The sequence below is a fragment of the Xyrauchen texanus genome, chromosome 18, assembly GCF_025860055.1.
Source record: "Xyrauchen texanus isolate HMW12.3.18 chromosome 18, RBS_HiC_50CHRs, whole genome shotgun sequence".
NCBI lineage: Eukaryota > Metazoa > Chordata > Actinopteri > Cypriniformes > Catostomidae > Xyrauchen > Xyrauchen texanus.
This window is the reverse complement of record NC_068293.1, coordinates 10,545,741-10,563,868: the sequence shown is the minus strand read 5'-3', so window position 1 is coordinate 10,563,868 and position 18,128 is coordinate 10,545,741. Positions and strand designations below refer to the sequence as shown.

At 37.9% G+C, this 18,128-nt stretch overlaps 2 protein-coding genes across 2 annotated transcripts; one reads left to right on the top strand and one right to left on the bottom strand.

Moving 5' to 3' along the window:
* The first annotated feature begins 301 nt into the window (after positions 1-301).
* Positions 302-9,331, top strand: LOC127659348 (uncharacterized). The gene is made up of 6 exons (XM_052149127.1): positions 302-435; positions 1,152-1,460; positions 1,590-1,683; positions 1,954-2,002; positions 2,119-2,228; positions 8,662-9,331. Exons 1-5 carry the CDS (start codon positions 366-368, stop codon positions 2,200-2,202), a joined length of 606 nt encoding a protein of 201 aa, XP_052005087.1. The 5' UTR covers positions 302-365; the 3' UTR covers positions 2,203-2,228; positions 8,662-9,331.
* Positions 9,332-14,141: 4,810 nt separating this feature from the next.
* On the bottom strand, positions 14,142-17,958 carry LOC127658620 (uncharacterized). Its single transcript, XM_052148000.1, has 6 exons — positions 17,935-17,958; positions 15,166-15,216; positions 15,027-15,071; positions 14,863-14,927; positions 14,595-14,730; positions 14,142-14,459 (listed from the first exon to the last, which is right to left on the bottom strand). The coding sequence occupies exons 1-6, from the start codon at positions 17,956-17,958 to the stop codon at positions 14,142-14,144; spliced, it is 639 nt and encodes a 212-aa protein (XP_052003960.1).
* Positions 17,959-18,128: the final 170 nt, after the last annotated feature.

Here is an 18,128-nt window from a genome sequence, read left to right as displayed (position 1 = left end):
CAGTTTCCCTAATATTGAAGTCCATTCATATACAGTATATTCATTACCCATATTGTGTATATCACAACAATGACATGCAATGTCAATTGTATATTTGCAGTTAGAACATGCAAAATACAATCTATTTCGCCTGCCATAGATATGTGTATCCTAGGTAGCTATAATGAACAATCATCTTAACCTGTTTCATACTGATCTTCACGTTGCTCTCTTGAGCTCAGTGGTTCTTAGTGGTTTCCCACACTCACGTAACCACTTCTCTTGTTCCTGTCTGCAGACCCTCTTCAGTACATCAGAAGTGCTTTAAAATGCTGAAAGAGTTTGAGGCTGATTTCTACCTCACATATTAAATTGGACTTCTTGTTATGGAGGATTTTCAAACCAGGATTCTTCATCTGAATCTCTGTGTAATCATTACTCTACTGATCTATGCAGGTACTGCTTTAATGTTTTTAAAACTGTTTTTTGTCATTGATTGTTTAGTTTTCTGTCATCTATAAAGTGACACAAAATCACAGGTCTGTCCTATAGGGTTGCAGACAACAGGGTTAAAACAATGATAAATGCAAATAATAAAATCTTGCATTGTTAGTAAAGCAAAAGAAATAGGCTTATAAACTTTTATAACTTCAACTTTTCAAAACTTGTTGCAGAGATGTTAAACGTTACAGGCTGTGCATTCAAACCAACTTCTTATAAACTTTTGATGCAATGATACAGCTAATATTAATACAATATTTGGCCAAGTGTTTATTCCATTTGTTAGGTTGGTATATCACATTTCTGATATTGCTTGTGCATTTACAAAAGTGTCACGTTAGTAAGGTTGTATATTGTTGGGCCTATGCAATTCATGGTAAAATAATTGAATTTCATTAGTTGATTCTAATGGCAAATCTGGTAATGTGTTGAGCCACTTCTTGAATGTAACTTCAATGTAAAATTTGGGTCCTGAAGCAAAACCAGCTGAGAACAACTGCTCTATTTGTCTGTGATTTTCTTGTGTCTGTTTGCAGTATGGTCACGAGCAGTTTATGAGTCTTTTTTTGTATGTGTGCATTTTTGGCGCTTGATGACCATGTTTTCACGATTTTAACACCCAGTACAGTTATTGAAAAACATGCAGTGACTAAGATCTGTGTTTTCATCAGGTTCTTCCAAATCCATTAAAGAGCAAAAGATTAAGCAGCACATCAACAAAACTGTCTTTGTGGGAGAAAAAGTTACTCTTCGCTGCAACAGAACTCAGGATGATGAAGATTACACATGGAAAATGAACAACTTTATTATTTTTCGCCGTGACACACACAGTAACAATATGATGCAAAACTTCACCTCAGAGAGAATGTTTGTTGACCCAGAAGTTCCAACGGAGTTGAAAATAAATAAAATACAAGTGTCTGATGCAGGCAATTATACCTGTTATCCAGCAGCAATAAGATGGAAATTGACAATAATAGGTTATTCCATGTCTTATTGTATTGGATGTTCTATAATTTTGTGAACAATTACAGTGCTTATATTTTATAGTGCAATAAGTACTGGTTGACTGATATCAGATTTGTTTGACTTTTTTTTTCTCTTATCAGAGTCACTCAAACAAATACACATGTACATAGTAGGCTCATGTTCTGGAGTTATTATAATGTGCTTGGCAATCAGCCTCAGCATCTGGATTCACAGGTGAGTGATCGACTCATGATGAACTATACAAATAACAGAGGGTGTCAGGTGCACAATTATTAATTACAGGTTTCATAAGTTTTATTCAAGAAGTGACAGTGACTATTTTAATTTTATATACAAATGTGTTAAACATCATGATATAACATACATATATTCCAGCTATATTCCATTGTCTCTGCTAATTTAAACTAAATCATAAGTGAAAGTAGACAAATACATAATATGATATATTATTATATATTTGACATTAATATGAAATATTTACAGGATCTGGAAAAATAACACAGATTCAGGTCACAGAGAAACAGTACAGTATGTGAGTTTTTTTCTTTTCTTTTACACAAATAGCTTTCATGGTAGTTCATTTTTCTATTTATAAAAACAATATTTATTTTTCAGAAATAAGTGATGATTTAATTTCTCATTTCATAGTCGCAGTCACCAAACAGAGGAATGATACAGACTCAAAACAGTCACTACTTTGAGAGATACAACTCAGTGTATGGACAAGTGTGAAAAACGAAACTGATGATTACCAAAATGTAAGAACTTTCTGGAATATATTTATTTGTTGAATTCATCATTTGGGCATCACCTCAAATTATCTTGCTCTGAAATTATTTTAATCAAGATATGAACATATCTAGGATTTTTATAGTAATAGGATACTGCAAACAACCCTTTTCATGTGTTTATTATTATTATTATTATTATTATTATTTTAGATGAAGCAAATAAAGCTTAGATAAATGATTAGTCTAGATGACCAGGGTTTTCAACATGGGGGTCTGTGGACCCCTGGGGGCCCATAAGGGTACTGCAGTGGGTCTGTGCATGGTGTTATAAAAAATTATATATAGAATATTTGTATTAAAAGACAAATATTGTAAATATTTCTTAATTTATGGGTAATTTATTTTTAAATAGTATGTTCCTGGGTTAGCTGACAGACTGGGTAAGTGGTCCCTGGCCAGGAAAATGTCAACAAGGCCCTCTCTAACTACAGATGGAAATCTGAATGCAAAAAACATGTGATATTAACGTAACTGTCTAACTCTCACTCTCTAAGTTATGTCTCAGTGTATGTCCCTAAGGAAACTGTTAGATTTAAATCAAGCGTTAAAGCAATTCACATTTTTAGGCCCTTCGCTGGGTGGAGGATGTTCAGCCTTCAAGACAGATATAGTATATGAAATTTTTTTAAGTATTATGCCACACAAGAAATAAATATAATGATTGAGTAGGGATGAGCGATACCACTTATTTTCTTTTCGTTCCGATACCAAGTACTTTTAGGACAGTATCGCCGATATCGATACCACTACCGATACTTCTATTAAGTACAAGTTTAACGAAATCTTTGAATAAAATGTGTAAATTAAATTATTACTTAAAAGTTTTCATATATTTATATGCCTAAGCAGAAAATTATTAGGCTGCTTTGTTTACCTTTTAAAAATGTGTAAGTATATGCAACATATAAAACCACAAAATTAACCATATATATTATTATACGGTTACTATTACTAAAACCAAGTTACAATATGGATACAACATAATGCTGTAGCAAAACCATGGTTAATAGTTTCAAAAACGTGGTTATTGACAAAAAAAGAAAAGAAAAACATGGTCGCTACAGTCATGTTTAATACAATATTACATTAAATCCATGGTAAGTTTTCATAAGGGTATAATTTATTAACAAGGATTAAAGATCATTATCAGAGGTGGGTAGTAACGCGTTACATTTACTCCATTACATTTACATTTTACTCTCACTCAAGTAAATTTCATTTTTCTTTTACTTTACAATTTGTGGTGTTACTGTCGTTACATTACTGGGTTTAATTTGAATTAATGTGTTTAATTCATTAATTTTTTTGAGAGATTATTGAATGGGACTTTTACGAGAGTGGAAGTTCACTGCTGTGCACGATGAGACGCTCCCACTTGAGTGATGAGACTGTCACTCAAGTCATCAGTGCAGCAGCATCAAACTTTTCAAAGTGAAACACTTCGCTCCACACAGTGAAAGAAGTATAGTTTCGTCAAGCAATGCCTTAATTTAACACGAAGACAAGCTGATATTTCAGGATTAAAGTTACAGCTCCAACTTTAGTCAGGTATGTTTTGGCTCTAATTCTTCTGTGGGCTTTTCTGTGTAATGCGATGTTCATTTTCAGGGTGATAATGTTACTGGGTTCTTATGACATCAGTTTTTAAGTGTACATTTTTAAATCAGTGCAGCAATATATCAGTGTGCTTTGTCCCGCATGTCATAAGCAGTATTTATGCATTTACTACGCACCCTCACGGGGTACTGGAAACTATCGCAGCTACTTCAGGCGAATTAACTGTATAAATCCATGTAAACATCCAAGTTGAGTGTAAATCACTGCCATTCGCGTGATCAACAACTGGAGCGCGAACAGACAGACGCGAACAATCGTGCTCCCCCTCGTAGAGACTGGGGGCCGGTTCGTCGCGTGAATCATCCATCTGTACCTTCCCTATACCCCCACGAAACCTCTCCATTCCCGCCGCCTCTGGTGTTTCGGGAGTTAGCGGTTTCCAGCAAAATGTTGGGTGTTCCGTTGCTTCCTGCCGTATTCCAGGACATACTCGACATCCTCTCAACAGGAAGTATCAAAATGTATTCCCATCTCAGAGGACCTGGCAGCGTGGAAGCTACTGCCAGGTGTTTCTATGTGGGTTCTAAGAACAGTAGAAAAAGGCTACAGAATTCAATTTGTTCGCCGTCTTCCGCATTTCAACGGCGTGGTTCCCACTACCGTGAAACCGAAACAAGCATATCTACTGTGGGAAGAACTGCAAATCTCTTGGGCAAAGGGGCCATAGAACATGTTCCCCTTCCAGAGAGAGAATCAGGTTACTACAGTGATACTTCCTGGTCCCTAAGAAGAATGGAGGGTTGTGTCCGATTTTAGACCTTCGAGGCTTGAACCGCTCAAAGGGCGTTGAAGTTGCTAACTGTCAAGACAGTCGTGTCTCAAATCCAACATCGCGATTGGTTGGTCATGATCGATCTCATGGACGCGCACTTTCATATAGAAAGTCTGCCACAACACAGGAAGTTCCTGAGGTTCGCTTTCGGGGGCAAAGCTTTCCAATATCAGGTTCTTCCATTCAGCCTAGCCTTATCACCCCGCACACTCACGGAGTGCTCGGATGCAGCACTGGCTCCTTTGGACTCCGGGGCATCCGCATTTTTAATTATATAGATGACTGGCTGATTCTAGCACAGTCAAAAGAACTGGCATAACAGCACAGGAATATCGTCTTAGCTCATCTGGTTTCTCTGGGATTGAGACTCAACGTCAGGAAAGGCGTTCTCTCTCCCACTCAGGAAACTACCTATCTGGGGATCATGTGGAATTCGATCATGATGCGGGCACAATTTCATCCGCTCGAATTGAGACCATTCAGAACACCCTGAGCGAAGTCAGGCTAGGCCAAGGTTGCACTGTTCGTCAGTATCAGCGAATACTAGGTCTCATGGCATCTGCATCCTCTGTGATTCCTTTGGGAATTTTGCACATTAGACCTTTCAGTTGTGGCTCAAAGCCAGGGGATTTCATCCAAGGGCCAGCCCCTAAGGCTGATAAGGGTTACACGCTGCGTGCTACGTACCCTTTCTATGTGGTTCAGACCCCGGTTCCTCACTTTGGGTCCCACTCTAAGTGCGTCTTGCCGTCGCAAGTTGATAACGACAGACACCTCCCTGACGGGCAGGGTAACGTTATTAAGTGGCCGTCCAACTCAAGGGGAATGGGAGGGTCGTCAGCTCGATTGTTACATCAACTGTCTCGAGTTGACAGCTGTATATCTGGCCCTGAAATACTTCCTCCAGAGGCTGCCATGTATTGGTGCAAATGGATAACAAAGCGGTAGCCTCTTACATCAAGGAGGTCTAAGTTCACGCTAGCTGAACAGACTGGCACGGCAGATTCTCCTTTGGACCCAGGGCAAGCTCCTGTCAATCAGGGCAGTTTATATCCCTGGATGCCTGAATGTGGGAGCAGATTTACTTTACAGACAGAAAATATCGACAGGGGAGTGGAAACTCCACCCCGAGGTAGTGGAGCACTTGATATTTTACAGAGCATAAGTGGAGCTCTTCCTCTCCCAACAGACAGCGCAATGTCCCCTCTACTTTTCTCTGAATTAACCAGCCCCGCTGGGTCTGGACGCGATGGCACATACATGGCCCAGAATGCGCCTGTATGCATTTCCTCCAGTTTCTCTGCTCCCGGTAGTCTTGGCCAGAGTTCGCCAGCAAGGGTTCTGCCTCTTACTGATAGCGCCGCTTTGGCCGAACAGGGTATGGTTTTCAGAGATAATGTCTCTCCTTGACGGCTCGCCTTGGGCGATTCCGGACAGGAGGGACCTTCTGTCTCAGGCACAGGGGACAATATTTCAGCCCGAGCTGTGGAACCTTTATGTTTGGCCCCTGAAGGGTACAAACTGAGAGACACTGGGTTTTCACCTGAGGTTATCGAGACCATTCTAAGTGCTAGGGCTCCCTCTACTAGAAGAAGTTATGCCAATAAATGGGGTGTCTTTGAAAGATGGTGCAGTGCACATAATCCAGCAGATCCAGTTAACTGCCAGATTGCTTCAGTTCTGGACTTTCTGCAGAAATAATTATCAGCAGGCACATGCCCCGCCAATCTCAGGGTTTATGTGGCCGCACTATCGGCTGTTTTGATGGGATGCCATTGGGGAAAAGTCCCCTGCTCACTAGCTTAGTTCGTGGAGCCATGCATTTGAGACCTCCTGCTAGGACCTGGATCCCTCCATGGGACTTAGCAATAGTCCTTGAGGGTCTGGTTGAGACCCCCTTTGAACCTCTAGAGTCAGCGTCTGATAAACTTCTGACTCTCAAGATGGTTTTTCTTATGCAATTACTTCTCTTAAAAGAATTGGGGATCTGCAGGCTCTGTCTGTCTTGCCATCCTGCTTAGATGTTGCCCCAGGAATGGCTAAAGCAATATTGGACCCTCATTTACTACCTGCCTAAGGCTCCTTTCTCGACCATACATCCGGTCACTCTCGAAGCCTTCTACTCCCTACCATTTATAACGCCGGAGAAGGAAAGAGCGGAGCGGCGTGTGTATTCTCGTTCCCAAAGCGCTAAATCAGAGCAGCATCAAAGTGTAGCTTTTTGATAGGGAACGTCTCGGGTTACTTAACCGTAACCCCTGTTCCCTGATAAAAGCGGAACAAGATGCTGTGCTTCATTGCCGCAGAGATGATGCCCCAGGACTGCTCTTCAGACAAAATACCTGATGATGTACCTGTGACGCATCTATTTATAGACCTGCTACAGGTGCATCCTATGATGTCACCAGCAGAGGCTATAAATTCTAGTAAATTTAATTGATGTGTTGAACACCTATTCACAGCCGGTCAATCCTAAAGACGTTCCCAAAGCGCTAAATCAGCACAGCATCTCATTCCGCTTTTATCAGGGAACTTCGAAGATAATATTCATGTTATCTAAATAATAAGATCACTCATTTAAAAAAATACATATGAATCGATATTTTTATGTGAGGATCGATATTCTTGATACCACATCAGTATCGGAAGTATCGATACATTAGTATAGATCAGCCCATACCTAAGCTGTGTGCCAAAGGCGACTGGTAATGATTGTGTCTTCTCTTCTACTACCAAAATTCACCTCCTACTTAATTTTGAATATGATAAAGATGTCTTCCTCTTGCCTCCTCATTCCAAAGTTCTTGCCATTTCCCTTTTATAGCTGTTCTGATTTTGGCCTTATCTTAATTACTTAGTGTGACATTAATTTCTATATGTGATAGTTTCAGTGCCTGCTTTGCTAACTGATCAACCACCTCATTTCCATCCACTCCCACGTGTACTGGAATCCACAGGAAATGCATCTTAATTCCTATTTTATTAATTCTATACATACTTAAAATAATTTCATATAAAATGTCTTGTCTTGAGGATCTCCCACTAATACGGCTTGATAAAGCAGAGAATGTATCTGAGCATATCACCACTTTCATTTGGTGAGTTTCCTCCATCCGCCTGATTGCTAATAATATCACTACCATCTCTGTTGAATAAACTCCTACTTGGTCAGATACTCTTTTACCAGTTTTAACTTGAAAATGTGGGACATTTACAGCTGCTGAAGCTCGGCCTGTTTCAGGATCTTTAGATCCATCAGTGAAAATTGTAAGCATTGAGTAGTAATTCTGCTCTAGATACTGATTAACCATTGCATCCTTTGCTATTACTCTATTTTATCATTAATCATTTCTTGCAGTTTAAGATCTACTAATGGTAAAGGGAATAGCCAAGGTGAAATAGGTGACACTACTACTGTGGGGTAGATTGGCTGACTCATATTCCCAGCATTATACCAATAATTTTTTAATTGGATGAGTTTCATAGTGTCCTTTTACTGTAATCCAATAAGTCAACATTAAATTTAGTCTTCTAATATCAAGAGGCGGTTCACTCATTTCTACCTGTAAGGCAGGAATAGGAGAAGGTCTGAGAGCACCACAACATATAACTAATGCCTGTGACAAAATTATTTCTACTGTCTGCAGCAATGTTTTAGACTTAGACCCATATGCTATACATCCATAATCTATAGTTGAACTAATTAATGCACAATATATTCTCTTCAATGAGTGACGCCTGGCACCCCAATCCACCCCAGCAAAACTTTTTTACATTTATCAACAATTTTTTGTATGTGAATTGCAAATGTCAGTTTTGATATCTTATCACATTCTCTTGTTCTAAGGGTTTGCCATATAGCTGCAATCTAACACTAGGACATTCTATCTTTTTTGAAAAACAAATAACCTGTGTTTTTGACACTGTTAAATGAAGTCCCCATTTATCAGTCCATTTTTCCACCTCATTAATTTTAGCCACATACTAAATAATCCTTCCTCTCTTCCACAGTGCTCCATCATCTGCAAACAGAGACCTTTCAACTCCTGCACCAACCTGGGAAAATATGTCATTAATCATAACATTAAATAGGATGGGGCTACACACAATACCTTGAGGAGTACCATTTTCGACATAATATGTTTTGGAATACGATGATCCCACCCTGACTTGAATAGATCTGTCAAAAAGGAAACTATGAAACCAATTAAACATTCTCCCTCCAATACCCATCTTATCCAGTTTAATTAGAAGCCCTTCTTTCCATATCATATTGTAGGCTTTCTCCACATCGAGAAATACCCCTACTAAAACTTCCTTGTTAACTTGAGCATTCCTGATGTCAGACATAAAACTGCATCCATAGTGTTCCGACCTTTCCGAAACCCACTATAGAAAGGAGAAAAGTATCCTTTAATTTTCAGTTTAAGTCAATTCATTATTAGCCTTTTTAACACTTGCAGTGAAAAACATTATTTTACTTAAAAATTTATAACATAAACCAACGTGATAATCTGTCTGTACCTTCCTAAGGTCAGGACCTTCCTAATACATGGCATTGAAAAAGTGAAATTACTTGTATAGGACTAAACTGTATATCAGTATATTGATGACAATTGTTTTAACATGTTTAGAGTATAAAAGTTCAAATAAAATTTGTTTTCGAAAAGTGGAACCTCAGCATTAATAGTATATGTATGCTACTGATGACAAACTGTTGTGGAAAATGCTTATGTCAACAAAAAAGAATGAGATTGATGGGGGAAAAACGATTGAATGCTTTATTGGTAATTTAATAAACGTGATGAAGCAATTTTGGTTGTTTTATGCTGTATTGAGTACATATTTGCCTATTAAAAGGTACAAGCAATGTTAAAGGGTACACGTGACAAGCCATTGTACCCCTAAAGGAACCTTTTTTGCTACTTTTTTCTGACAGTGTGTATTTAAATGAATGGGAGAAATTGGAATGCCTAACAGTCAACGGATGTAGAAAGGAAGAGCCAAATTACATTTTAGATATAGACATCACCTGTCAATGAACTCTAGAACGCACATGCGCATTAGCTACACAAACTGGAAAAATGTTGTGTTTTTGCGTAATATGATGTAAAGAAGCACAATTTATAATTCCAGGCGACTGTAGCGCGTGTGTGGGAGTAGCGTGAAGCTGAAAGTTTGTTGTCACAATGAACTAGAAAATGGATCATTCAAAACGGCAAACCTCTGGGGAATTACCTGTTGTAAAAACAAAAAAATCCCAAACAGAGCAGAGTGTACAAGTAAAAAGGGAAAGTGACAGTGTCCGTAATAAAACCCGAATCAACATCGGCTTGGCTTTTCAGAGGTGGCGACAACTCCGAGATTTGAAAAAATTTAAAAGTGACCCAGAGGTGGCTATTTTTTCTTACTCAACAGGTAGATATTTTATTGATCTGGTTTATGTGTAGTTGTGTAATCACACACACGTCTGTACCGTGGACTATTTGGCCAGAATATCCTGCAGTTATAAAAACTTTAAACGTTTGACCTTATCAAACTATCAATCATTGTGTAACTTTTGTAACATCATTTATTTCAAAATCAAGGTTTCCAATAAGCCAAAACAACAGCATAAGATTTGGCACATATCTGCTCAGATGACATGTTTTTGGATATCAGTTTTTTCTTTTCTTTCATTATTTATTTGTCCATTCACTCTGATAAGATGTCCTATATCCACATGTGCCTCGAAACACATTCATCCGCACAGAGGAGCAGAGCCGAAGCACGACTTGCATCATTACCAAAACACTGTTCTTCGTCAAGACACATGCATTTTAATTTTTTAACCGCTAGATGTCCATAAGTTACATAGTGTAGCTTTATTTAAAATTGCTTACCTTTGCTCTTTTAATAATAATAATAATTATAAAACATATGTACTTAAATGTATATAACATACATGAATGAACATTTCCCGCCGAACGTTATTTGATAATAATAAACCACAGGGTTTTTAAAAAAAATTAGCCCTGTTTCTGGAGTATATCTCTGCTTATGGCTGTCTAATGTATCCTTCGCTAAAGGCCTTGTGGAACGGCCCTTCGAAGAGGGCTTGAGAGTTGCCCACTTTCATTTGATACACCCCTTTGTGTGGTGTCCCCTTCCCACAGTGCCCTCCAAGGCTGCAAAAACGCAGTTTGGAATTTGCCCTGGAAGAAGACTCCTGGGAGCATTCCAAAGATGGCAAACAGTGGACTGACTTGCTAGAATGACTTTGATTTAGAGCTGCAGCTTGTTTAATTGTGGGTAAAATTAACAACAATTTTGTCACGATCTATTCAATATTTATTATGCGTGTATGTTATTTAAATCCTGTTTTATATTAATGTTACTGATAATTTAATAATGTATTTTCCTTTTAATAAAAGGACCACTTTTAATAAGACTTTGCATTGTGATGTTGACAACATTCATAGTTTGTAATTTTTTTGTCATTCATTTTCATATAGAAGCACATGCTCAACTGTCTCTGCTTGGCTGCAATATATGCATTGACCTGTTTCATGTTTCCATATTATTACTGTAAATAATGAATAATTAAGCGTGCCCTATTCTGAGACAGGGGATAATTGTATCCTCTTTTTGTTACACTGGTGGCCAAAAATTTGGAAAAACATATAGATACCAATAAGAAATTGGTACTTTTATTCACCAAAGTGGCATTCAACTGATCACAATGTACAGTCAGGAAATTAATAATGTGAAAATTACTATTACAATTTGAAAACAAAAAACAAAAACTTCTTAAACTACTTCAAAGAGTTCTCTTCAGAACATCCTCCATGTGCAGCAATGACAGCTTTGCAGATCCTTGAAATGTTAGCTGTCAGTTTGCCAGATACTTCCTGTAGCACTTGCCATAGATGCGGCTGTCTTGTCGGGCACATCTCACGCAACTTAGAGTCTAGCTGATCCCACAAAATCTCAATGGGGTTAAGATCCATAACACTATTTTCCAATTATCTGTTATCCAATGTCTGTGTTTCTTTGCCCACTCCAACCTTTTTTTTTTTTTTCTCTTTCAAAAGTTGCTTTTTCTTTGCAATTCTTCCCATAAGGCCTGCCTTCTTTGTGCCATTTTTGTCCTAATATTGACCTTAATGCATGCCAGTCTATTGCAAACTGTGGAAACTTAAAAACAAACACAAAGACAATGTTAAGCTTCATTTAACAAACCAAATATCTTTCAACTGTGTTTGATATAATGGCAAGTGATTTTCTAGTACCAAATTAGCAATTTAGCACGATTACTCAAGGATAAGGTGTTGGACTGATGGCTGCTGGAAATGGGTCAGTCTAGATTTGATCAAAAATGACTTTTTTTCGAATAGTGATGGTGGTGTTTTTTAACATCAGTAATGTCTTGATTATATTTTTGATCGGCTGAATGCCACTTTGATACTAATTTCCTCAGTGTTCAAATTGTGCAAGAGCTCTTGGGGTGTCCCCTCCAAACCAAACATCAACCCCCCCCAACCCACACACACATACACACACACACACACACATGTACACATTTCCAACTGTATCAATAATTACATTTTGCATGAAAAAATATAAAGATTATGCAGAGACCTGATTCTGTAATGGGGTTGTTCTTCTTCTGACTTAACTACTTATTAAACAAACACACAGAAAAGTTTACATGGTCTTTTCTCTCAGTGCTATTAGCAATGTAAACAGAACATAAAACAGTAGTGAAGAGAACTTTTCCTGAGAAAGTGCATCTCTACACGCTGCTGTTTAAATGACCAATAGTGGCCTATTTTTGTCAACAGATTTTCCTCTCCCTGTTTTGCTGGCAGTTGACAAACAATGTTTCCCCTTAGCCAGGACTAAATATAGAGGCATGGTCAAACATCTTGAGAGTAAGGCCATTTATGTCAATAAACAGCACTGGAGAGAGACTTCTGGTTCGATAGCAATTCCTTGCATCTGTGGCAGTGAAATTTAGAGCAGAGAAACCTCTGTTATATTCAGCTGAAATTACCAGAAATGTCTTGCTTGCAGTCAACAGCTTTTTTTAGGATCTTCACATCCTGGTTATTGTTGAGTTTCCAATACCTGAAGTCCTCAACTGCCTCTCTACTTGGTACTCCAAGCTTCTTTGCCTGGTCATGGATATCTTTTTCCCCAAAGAGAACTCGGGACTCCCTATTTTTTGGCCAGTTGAGGGGATCCATTGGTTTTAGAATTGGGGTCAGGCATTCGTAAATTTAGATTGTCAATGATGGCATGGAGGAACTGTAACCGATTTATATTTTCCTTGCTGAAATGCAAGGGCACTCCTTTGAATTCTGATTTGTTAATACCTTCCTCCACTTTCTACATTGACTTCCCTGGTGTGATCTTCATAGCCTTCAGCACCTCAATCGTAGGGATGGGCGGATCTATAATAAAGTATTGATACTTCCGATACTGATGTGATATTAAGAATATTGATCCTCAGATTAAAATATTGATTCTGAAGTTTTTTTTAAACTAGTGATGTTATTATTTAGATAACATGAATATTAATGTATTTCATAAGCTTCAGAGTGGAAAAGGATTATTATATGAGCAAATTGTTGCATGGCACCGGAACTATTTTTTCTTCTGCTCATCTTGATGCACAGAAATGCTAAAATACACCAGCAGACAGACAGCGCTCACTCTTTCAGTCATAGCGCTCGTTCAAAGAGGAAGCAGTGCTTTCCTGAGGTAATGAAAGAAAAATAGCATCTGGAGTTATTCACACCAAGTAATGACAAACCTAGACATGACATGTATTATAATGGGCTTGTGTGACCATTTTTACAGGCTTATTTAAATTCAGAGGTGTTAAAACATTGATAATGATCTTTAATCCTAGTTAATAAAAGATACCCTCATGAAAACTACCCATGGATTTACTGTAGTAATATTGTATTAACAATGACTGTAGTAACCGTGTTTTTCTTTTCTGGCAATAACCAAGCTTTTGAAACAATTAACCATGGTTTTGCTACAGCATTATGTTGTATCCATATTGTAACTTGGTTTTAGTAATAGTAACCATATAATAATATATATGGTTAATTTTGTGGTTTTATATGTTGCTTTTACTTACACATTTTTTAAAAGGTAAACAAAGCAGCCTAATAATTTTCTGCTTAGGCATATAAATATATGAAAACATTTTAAGTAATAGTTAAAGCAGCTGCCCCCACGACCCGACTTCGGATAAGCGGTTGAAGGATGGATGGATGGATAACCTTTATTAGCAAAATGTACAGCTAACATAAAAATCAATCTTCAATCTAGGAACAAAATGTATAATAAGATATAAGATACAAAACTGAATTATAGTATATTAAGTTTCAAGAACACTTTAATTGGTTGAAAATACAAGACATTTTACAAACCTTAAAACTAAAAGACAATACAAAACAAAGTTTACAAAACAAAATTTACCCAGATCAACCCCATCAGTTAGCTTGTTGAAGGTGAGGGTTGTGCAGGCAAGACACACAAATATTTCTTTTATCATATATTTCCTGCATGAAAAACTCCATGTCCTCTTTTCTCTCAAAGGTGAAAAGGAAGGGAGTCTGGATTTTGTCCTCATTCATTTCACCTTCATAGAAAATAGAGTCAATAAACAGGTCCCTCATTGTTATGGCCAACAAGGCATCATCCTCATTCATCCTTATGACCTGTGGTAAGTGAACTTTCCCAGCAAAGTGGGTTCGGTTCTCCTCCACCCTGTCACAGGCGAGCAGAATCCGTTTCATCACCGCCGAGTCCTTTGTGCAAAAATATATCACATTTCAATATTAATGTATTTAGTCAAGTGCTGCTCAAACACTTTTATGAAACAGGAAAGGATATTACATAAACAAACAATAGTCAAACAATACATAAATATTCCCTGTACATACATGGATTCTCGTACATGGGGTGACCTCCATGATGTCTGGCACAGATGGGGTGGCCTCCATGATGTCTGGCACAGATGGGGTGGCCTCCATGATGTTTAGATCCGGTTGGATCATTTGCTTGGTGACTGACTGTTGGCTTTGAAGAAAAAGTGACAAAACAGTAAAATTGGAAAACTGGAACATTTTCCAGTGTGCATTATTTTTTATTTATTACAAATGACCTGCATACTGGGAATGCACACATAAAGTATAGTTATCAGTATCATACCTTGCCAGAGGAAATGCCTGTAGTAACTGATGGCACCACCACCTCCTGAGTACAGGCATGTCAGACTGATAAAAGATGGCAATTGAAAATCTTAAGCATAAAATGTTAATTGTGTTTTCAACCCTTTTTGCTGAACAAATAACCAGAAATTGGTAAAAACTCACTGCTGAAAAATCAAAAGGCTTCCCAAGGGTCACATACAGGGCATACTGAAATACAAAATCAAATCTCAGATGTTATATTAACAAATGCAGTATTTAGCACACAGAGAGACAATGGTATAGCAATTATAAGACCACTTACCATCAACATGAATATCCCACAGTCAGTCCCTCCAAGCTGAAGTGGTGCACCCTGTTAATTAAGAGTGGAATAAGACCATATTGCACATACAGTATATAGTGTATCTGAATGTATTATATGATGATATTCCACTGCTGATAATAATGGTTTACATGCAAAGAAGTTAAAAGCTGTACCACAGTCTCTCAGTAAGGACATAGTCCAAAGGCCAGGTGAAATTTGATTAGCTAAGTTTCTATGATAAAACAATAACACAACATATTTAATTATTATACAACAATATATCTTCTGGAGCTGCAGTCAAATGTAAGAAGAAAACAAAGTTGATCATATTGTATTATACCATGGTCAGTCTAAATACTGGATTCTGATTGGCTGGAAGGCGGTGTGCATTGAAACAGTTTACTGCACAGCTAGTTCCAGTCAGTTTGCATAGATAGACACTTAGCAATTGTTTTATGGAGACATGTCTGTCTTGCTTTGGCACATGGGCAGTGCCAGGAATTCTTTTTAGAATCATATGCTGCTATTCTGCTGCCCAGTCTGCTGTGGTGTGATATCTTTGGCTCATATATTGAAAATGACTTTTTAGAAGGAGGCCCTCCAACATTCACCTGAACAGAAAGTGGAACACCTGCATCAGCAGCTGCTTTTTGGCAGTTTAAGCAACTTTCCTTCCTTGCATCCCCAAATATCAACACAGTATCCATTTCTGACAGAACCTCCTCCTCCAAAATGATGAATGCCAGTGTCCATTCGAGGGCAGAAGAGCAAAGACTTTAGATGCATGCATTCATAAGGAAGAATTCCACTCCTGACTGCAAATTCAGCATTTGTCTTGCATTCATCCAGTTCACAGATTAGGTTTTGGCTTGCACCCCATATTGTTTTCTGAACATGTATAGGAGAGCAAGGCTTGAAGAATGATTTATCAACAGCAAAGATGCCATTTTTGGCATCAACGCATTGGCATGACAGGTGCCGTTTAGCTGAAATTTCAGTTACCCTTTGCATGTGTTTTCTGTTAATGTTAACCAGCAAGTTCCTTTTATTTATTTGAATGCCACAGTGTGTGGAAGTCACCCTAACTTGATGCCGGACGCATAATCCTACTACTGACAATGGTGCTACCGGGGATGGAGGCGGTGCTGCTGCTGGAGTATGAGGTGGTGCTGGAGATTGTGCTGCTGCTGTGGGTAGAAGCTATCTAGATGCTGTATTTTTCATCCCCTCTGATTAATGTTGATGTGCAGTAGCAGCAGTGAAAATGTGCTGCTTGTCTGCAGTCTAGACTGCACTTTTTGATGACAATATCTAAAATGTAGAAAGAATAACTTTGATGAACTGTCTTGTTTACAATGTTTACTGGCTGCATCACCGCCTGGTAAGGCAATAGTACTGCCCAAAACCGCCAAAGCCCTGCAAAGGGTGGTGCGATCTGCCAGACACATCATCGGCGGTGAGCTTCCCTCCCTCCAGGACACATATAACAGGCGGTGTGTGAAAAAAGCTTGGAGGATCATCAGAGACTCCAGCCACCCGAGTCATGGGCTGTTCTCACTGCTACCATCAGGCAGGCGGTATCGCAGCATCAGGACCCGTACCAGCCGACTACATGACATCTTCTTTCCCTAAGCAATCAGACTTTTGAACTCTTGATCTCTCATGATCAATAATCAGCACTGCACTTTATTAATATTATATCTCACACTGGACTGTCATAATAAAAAGTATATATGTAAAAAAATATATATATATATTTCATATACTCCTACTTATTGTATATTGTGTATTCTATATTGTGTATATTGTTTAATGTACATTGTATATATTATTGTGTTGTGTAAGTATGTGTACATCTGATTTGTAAATTGTTTTGTGTAAGTATGTGTACATTTGATTTGTAAATTGTGTTGTGTAAGTATGTTGTTTATTGTAATTGGTATATGTCTCGTCACTGTCATGACTGCTATGTTGCTCGGAACTGCACACAAGAATTTCACTTACTGTTGCACTTGTGTACATGGTAGTGTGACAATAAAGTGATTTGATTTGATTTGATGTTTTATACAGTGCAGTGCCCCTGTAGAGGCTTTTACATCCCCTGGTCTAAAGAGAATTTCTATAGTTTTACTCGTTTATGAATTTAACAACGATGTAATTTATGAATTACATAAAAAATTAAATTACCATATATGTAATTTGCCAATTTTTAGATTGTCTTATACAATAGGACAAAAAAGAGATGGGGAAAAAGAGCAATACACAAGAATAAAATAAATGTTCATCAGATAATTAACCTATAACTGTGGAGCAAGAGAATATCAATCATTTGTTGAGCAATCTACATATTGGCAAATCACATATAGTGATTGAATAAAACTGAGTTTATGAACCCCTTTGGAAGTTTGTTTTTCATATTTTAGACGTACCTCATTATGTCTTCATCTACGCTACATTTTCTGATAAAATATGGCACGATTAACAGAAAACACAAATAGTTCGGATATATTTGAACTATTTACTTAATACATTAAGTATCCTTTTGAGCAGAAGTATGTGAACCTTTGGGATTCAGACATCCCAATGGTTTCACAATTCAATGAAATGTTAAATGAAACTATTTGTTTTTACTTTAATATTCTAGGGAGAAATGACGAGGCCAAAACATGCCAAAAACAAAAGGGTTCATAACTTTCAAATATGATTTTTACACACACAAACAATAATTGAACTGTATAAGAAACTTACAATAATTCACACAAATACCTTCATGAACTGCAACTCGATCATGACCTACTACATGAATCTATACCTCATTCAAATGGTTAAACACCAATTTACAGTAGTCACAGTGGTATTTTCTGCAGCACACTGTGTATCTCTCAATAGAGAGAAGGGGATCATGTCCTGTCTTCAGTATTGTCTGATGCTTCTGTGCAGGTTAAACAGACACACACACC